Source organism: Triticum dicoccoides, chromosome 3B (genome assembly GCF_002162155.2).
Source record: "Triticum dicoccoides isolate Atlit2015 ecotype Zavitan chromosome 3B, WEW_v2.0, whole genome shotgun sequence".
In the NCBI taxonomy this organism is placed as follows: Eukaryota; Viridiplantae; Streptophyta; class Magnoliopsida; order Poales; family Poaceae; genus Triticum; species Triticum dicoccoides.
In genome coordinates, this window is record NC_041385.1 from 388,719,878 (window position 1) to 388,726,371 (window position 6,494).

Consider the following 6,494-nt stretch of genomic DNA (forward strand, 5'->3'; position numbering starts at 1 on the left):
TGCATGAGTTGTAAGGTATGAAGTTAAGAGTTAAAGCTCGACCACGGCAGAAGAGAGACAAAGGACGAAGGCCGTCCCCTATGTTTCAGACATAGGCTCTATAGTATGCTATGCTGTGTACCGCACCGGAAGTGTGCCTTGCCATGAGTCAGTCAAGGGGTACAAGAATGATCCAGGAATGGATCATTGGACACCGGTCAAAATTGTCCTTGGAGTAAATAAGGACATGTTTCTAGGTTATGGAGGTGATAAAGAGTTCGGCGTAAAGGGTTACGTCGATGCAAGCTTTAACACCTATCCGAGTGACTCTGAGTAGCAAACCGGATACGTATAGTGGAGCAACCATTTGGAATAGTTCCAAGTGGAGCGTGGTAGCAGCATTTACAATATGACCTAGAGATTTGTGAAGTACATATGGATCTGAATGTTGCAAAACCATTGACTAAAAACCTCTCTCACAAGCAAAACATGATCAAACCCCAGAACTCATTGAGTCTTAATCACATGATGATGTGAACTAATAAACTCTTTGGATGTTGGTCACATGGTGATGTGACCTGTGAGTGTTAATCACATGGCGATGTGAACTAGATTATTGACTCTAGTGCAAGTGAGAGACTGTTGGAAATATGCCCTAGAGGCAATAATAAATTAGTTATTATTATATTTCCTTGTTCATGATAATCGTTTATTATCCATGCTATAATTGTATTGATAGGAAACTCAGATACATGTGTGAATACATAGACAACACCATGTCCCTAGTAAGCCTCTAGTTGACTAGCTCGTTGATCAATAGATGGTTACGGTTTCCTGACCATGGACATTGGAGGTCGTTGATAACGGGATCACATCATTAGGAGAATGATGTGATGGACAAGACCCAATCCTAAGCCTAGCACTAAAGATCGTGTAGTTCGTATGCTAAAGCTTTTCTAATGTCAACTATCATTTCCTTAGACCATGAGATTGTGCAACTCCCGGATACCGTAGGAATGCTTTGGGTGTACCAAGCGTCACAACATAACTGGGTGGCTATAAAGGTGCACTACAGGTATCTCCGAAAATGTCTGTTGGGTTGGCACGAATCGAGACTGGGATTTGTCACTCCGTGTAAACGGAGAGGTATCTCTGGGCCCACTCGGTAGGACATCATCATAATGTGCACAATGTGACCAAGGGGTTGATCACGGGATGATATGTTATGGAACGAGTAAAGAGACTTGCCGGTAACGAGATTGAACAAGGTATCGGGATACCGACGATCGAATCTCGGGCAAGTACAATACCGCTAGACAAAGAGAATTGTATACGGGATCGATTGAGTCCTTGACATCGTGGTTCATCCGATGAGATCATCGTGGAACATGTGGGGGCCAACATGCGTATACAGATCCCGCTGTTGGTTATTGACCGGAGAACGTCTCGGTCATGTCTGCATGGTTCCCGAACCCGTAGGGTCTACACACTTAAGGTTCGATGACGCTAGGGTTATAAAGGAAGTTTGTATGTGGTTACCGAATGTTGTTCGGAGTCCTGGATGAGATCCCGGACGTCACGAGGAGTTCCGGAATGGTCCGGAGGTAAAGATTTATATATGGGAAGTCCCGTTTTGCTCACCGGAAAAGTTTCGGGTTTTATCGGTAACGTACCGGGACCACCGGGAGGGTCCCGGGGGTCCACCAAGTGGGGCCACCATCCCGGTAGGGCAGCATGGGCCAAGTGTGGGAGGGGACCAGCCCCTGGTGGGCTGGTGCGCCCCCCCACAAGGTCCCAAGGCGCCTAGGGTTTGGGGAGGGGGCGCCCCACCTTGCTTGGGGGGCAAGTTTCCCCCTCTCCCCCCTTTGGCCGCCCCCCTAGATGGGATCTAGGGCTGGCCGCCGCCCCTAGGGGGTGGAAACCTAGGTGGGGGCGCAACCCCCTCTTCCCCTATATATAGTGGAGGCATAGGAGGAGCCCAACACACGAAGTTTCGTCTCTGGTTGGCGCAGCCCTACCTCTCTTTCTCCTCATATCTCGCGGTGCTTGGCGAAGCCCTGCTGGATCACCATGCTCCTCCACCACCACCACGCCGTTGTGCTGCTGCTGGATGGAGTCTTCCTCAACCTCTCCCTCTCTCCTTGCTGGATCAAGGCATGGGAGACGTCACCGGGCTGTACGTGTGTTGAACACGTAGGTGCCGTCCGTTCGGCACTAGGATCTCCGGTGATTTGGATCACGACGAGTACGACTCTTTCAACCCGATTCTCTTGAACGCTTCCGCTTAGCGATCTACAAGGGTATGTAGATGCACTCTCCTTCCCCTCGTTGCTAGTTTCTCCATAGATAGATCTTGGTGACACGTACGAAAATTTTGAATTTCTGCTACGTTCCCCAACATCTTTTGCCACCATGACGAGTCTATTAGACACTTATTTGTAAGTTCGCTCCTGTAGTATGGGCCATAGTTTATGTAGTTTTAAATTTTTACCCCCACATAGTGCACGTAACATGTTCAGCAATTGGTTGCAGGGTATTGATAAACAATTTTCTGCACATATTCTTGTGGGAACGACTGTCTTATGCTGGGCACTGTGCCTTACCAGGTATGATGTCGTTTTTAATAATAAATGTGTTTCTTCTTCTGTGCAGGTTATTCATGCATGTACGTGATGGTTCTGTACTTGGTCTATCCTGTAGAAGCCAGAGGACAGAGACATTTTTATTATGATGTCTACACGGCTGGAGCGTACGGCCAGGGAGGTTTTCTCCCTTCTTAGATGACGGTGTAATCTCCGTATACGATCTGCCCACCCTAGATTGCATTGATTTATTTTTTTCTTCAAAACAATGTTTATTTTCGATGGTTTGGATTTGTTGGTTGTGTGCATCTTGTTATGCAGAGGCCGGGCAATGCAGTTGTATAACCTTGATAAATCAATTCAAGGAAATGTCATTTATCAAAAAAAAACTACTTGTAATTAGAGTATCATATCTAGTATCGTGTATCCTAACTAGACAATTTTAATGAGATGATATAGAATTAAATAGTCAAATAGTGGATTGAGTATTATATCATAGTACCTTATCATAATAAAAAATATTATATGGAGTACTACTATATCTGTCTTACACGGAAATAAGTAAGGTTATCTAAAATACTAATCTACAATATTATGCATTACGAAGATAGTATCATATGTTGTTAAAAAAGGTAGTATCATATGCACGATACTAACTTACGACTACCCTTACTAGCAGCCTACATTGCCACGTCCAACGCGTTGCCGACTTGGCAACCAACACGATGCAACCCCATATGCGGTACAACCACCGGAGTAGGGTACGGTTTACAACTCTCACATGACCACTTTCCTAAACATATTTAAACAACGGTAATGATAACTCCCGAACGTTCGGGAATTAAGCATGGCAACCCAAACGGGTTTAGATGGCAAGTTTATTTTGCGTGAAATTAGGGAAACATGGCAATTTTCTGACAAAAAACAAAAAGGACGAAGTAGCCATCCCCTATGAACTAAAGTTGCCATGTAAAAACGTTCGGGATGAAATGCTCAAAATCCGAACGTTCGGGAGTTATTGGATTCCTTAAACAAACTTGGTGAGAAAACTATCTAGGACTCTAAACTTACGTGACCTTAGACTACAACTAGGTTAATTTCTACATTAGCTTTTCAAAATTTGTGTTAATCTGTAGGAGGTGGTTTAGAATGTTAAGTTTTAGGGGAAGATGCTTTAAGTTTACAACAATGGGGCAGCCAGTGAGCTGTTATTATGAAGCAATCTATTACAGAATCAACAACATCGTTCTTCCCAAAATTTCATTCCGATAAGATACATTTGCTTAACTTGTGCTTATTATATAAATGTGGCAAACTGCATATACCAGAATACGTATGTACTATTACTATTTGCTATCATCAGTTGAGCAGGTCGTCTGAGGTGCAGTACTGACCGCCGGCGAGCGCCCGGTAGTAGCGATCCCTGCAGTAAACCGGGCGTCCATTGGCGGCCTCCGCAGCAGCCGCAGCGAGGTCGTCGTCTTGCCTCACCTCGGCAGGCAGCTTCAGCAGGTCTTCTCTCCTGCACGTAGGCACGTTCAGTTAATTCCACTTGCAACAATGGCTTACAGTCCATTGTGAAAGCTGGGTAGCAGCATTGAGCTGGCTGACTCACCTCATGATCGGCTTAGAGGAGGCGGTAGTGGGGGCTCCATTGAAGGAGTGGACGAATTCCTCGACGGGGGCGGCGAACGTGAAGAGTGCCACCGCCCCGACGAGCAGCGCACCGGTGCCAACCAGTGTCTGTTTGAGCAGGTTGATCACCGGCTTTACCTGAAGAATCCGTCGATCACCAAGATAAAATGTGAAAATCGATTTTTATAGTTATATAAGCGTCAAGGATCATATATGTTTTCCCGCCAAAAGAAAGAAGCATATGTAATGATAAGAAGAAGACAAACTACAAGTTACCTTGTAAGATCCCAATAACCTGTCGCGAGCCAGCACCTGCATCAGGAAGGAATTAGACGTTTAAAGGCAGTCTGAATTGCATGGCTGTGCTTAAGCTGAGGAAGCAAGCATGGATGATATTGATACATACCACTGCTGGCTTGACCCACATTTGGCCATCGTACCACCCGGTTTCTTCATATGGCACGACTGCCGACAATAGCCTGTCACCAACGTAGCTCCAACCCTGCAGCACTAGCAGGTATTGTTAGACTAGCACAGTTTTCTCAAATACGGCCGATGTTTGCCAAACTTACCAGGTAGATCCTGAGAACCACGAGAGACACCAGGAGCAGGGTCCCAATCCCAGCAGCTAGCACGAACTTGAGTGGATCCTGCATAGCGTTGACATACATATCATGGAGAAATTGGTCAAACAACACTGTGAGGAACAACATACTAGCACAATTTCCGCTGCTCATTAAACTGAAAATATAGAACCATGACGAACGGCCGTACCTTTCCGGGACTGAAACTTGCGGCTGAGATTGGGGCCGCCAGAACTGTAAATGTGACCAGGCACAGGCTGCCTAGGCGCATGAAGAAAGAGCCTGGACTCAGCTCTGCCCACGAGTACAAGGTGCTCTCCTTGAGAGCAGAGTACTCGTTAACCTGAGCCAATCATCCAAATTAACCAGCAACATCTTTCATTCAGACTGCAAAGCTAGGTGCATGCCCCAAGTGTCTAATTTCTTTTGTGCGAGACGCTAAATCATACCGGCCTTTGCTCGTATGGGACTCCGATCTCCATCCTGGGGTCCCAGCTCGGGCCGCCCCCGGCGAAGCGGCTTCGGCTGCTCTCCGGCTCCTCCTCCTTGAGCGCCATCGCCACCGCCACGCTCCTCAGCCTCTTTGCCCTCGTGGACGCTCCACGGCCCTGCGGAAGGGCTCCGGCGAGCCGCCGCGGGGATGCTGTCGCGCCATGGTCATGCCCAAGAAGCAGTGCCACAGGCTGGACGGTAGTAATCTTCAGGCGGAGCAACATGGAAAAACTTGCGCCTGTTATCTTCTTGCCCACCGTACGTACTGAGCTCGGGGAGCGAGAGGCATGTATAGCCTGAACCTTTTACGTGGCCCCGGTTTTTCTTTTTGGTTGCAGTTTTTCACTTTTTTGTGGCCGAGGCAGTGGAGTGGTCGCGACGGCCAGGTCTGGACACTCTGCCTACACGTGGTGGGATGCGCCGTGGCACGCTGCCTGCTCGTGCCGGCGCACGGCAACCCAGGTGCGCACCACAATCTCCAATAATAATAATAATCATACACCTACTTCAAAAAAATTCGAGCGCCAAACGCGTACCTTACCTTTATAGAAGGAAGAAAAAACAATGGACAAGAGGCCAAACGATGAAACAAGCCTCCATCTTCGACACACACCCTTACACCCCACACATTAGCCTATTCCTACATTCAATGGCGGAGGACAAAAAAAATTAAGGTAGGGCGGACCCATAATAAAAATGTCCCCGTGTCCACACGTACATCACACACGCAAGTATATCAAGCAATTTTATAGTACATAATAATAATGCAATCAACAAATTAAATGTCAGACCATGAAAATATTTACCGAATTAAAACATTTCACTTGAAATACTAGTTGATTGTGTGAAATTGAACAATGAGAAAGCAGAAAACTCCTAACTATGGAAACAACGGTGATCAGCAAAATTGAAAAATCACTCCCAAAAACCAAAAAAAATCAAAGTAATCAAATTCCTTGTACATAAAGTTCAAAACCCTATCAATATAGATTAGGTATTCTTGAAGCAGAACTAGAGAAACAGAGCCACGCATCACTTGAGATTCTTTTGAGAGAAACTTGGTTAGAGATTGACCTAGCGATCTAGCGGAGTGGGCTAGGGCGATGCCAGCATGCTGCGATGTTAATGTTATGGCATGCCGGCATGGCAAAAGAAACACTGTGAGGAATCTAGTTTGGGAGGAGGCGAGAAAGGCATGGCAAAAGAAACGTGCAGGAGAACG

The 6,494-nt window shown here is 46.4% G+C and overlaps 1 protein-coding gene across 1 annotated transcript; it reads right to left on the reverse strand.

Moving 5' to 3' along the window:
- Positions 1-3,734: 3,734 nt before the first annotated feature.
- LOC119276143 (protein CONSERVED IN THE GREEN LINEAGE AND DIATOMS 27, chloroplastic-like) lies at positions 3,735-5,557 on the reverse strand. Its single transcript, XM_037557136.1, has 7 exons — positions 5,230-5,557; positions 4,971-5,123; positions 4,769-4,846; positions 4,603-4,698; positions 4,473-4,508; positions 4,177-4,334; positions 3,735-4,083 (listed from the first exon to the last, which is right to left on the reverse strand). The coding sequence occupies exons 1-7, from the start codon at positions 5,494-5,496 to the stop codon at positions 3,921-3,923; spliced, it is 951 nt and encodes a 316-aa protein (XP_037413033.1). The 5' UTR covers positions 5,497-5,557; the 3' UTR covers positions 3,735-3,920.
- Between the last annotated feature and the right edge of the window lie 937 nt (positions 5,558-6,494).

What these genes read in the sequence shown, in the direction of transcription:
- LOC119276143 (XM_037557136.1), bottom strand. Translation starts at nt 5,496, where the DNA reads ATGTTGCTCCGCCTGAAGATTACTACCGTCCAGCCTGTGGCACTGCTT. An exon ending in TCCCATACGAGCAAAGGCCG is followed by an intron (nt 5,124 to 5,229) that starts GTATGATTTAGC and finishes TGATTGGCTCAG; the next exon opens with GTTAACGAGTACTCTGCTCT. An exon ending in TCCTCTAAGCCGATCATGAG is followed by an intron (nt 4,084 to 4,176) that starts GTGAGTCAGCCA and finishes GCCTACGTGCAG; the next exon opens with GAGAGAAGACCTGCTGAAGC.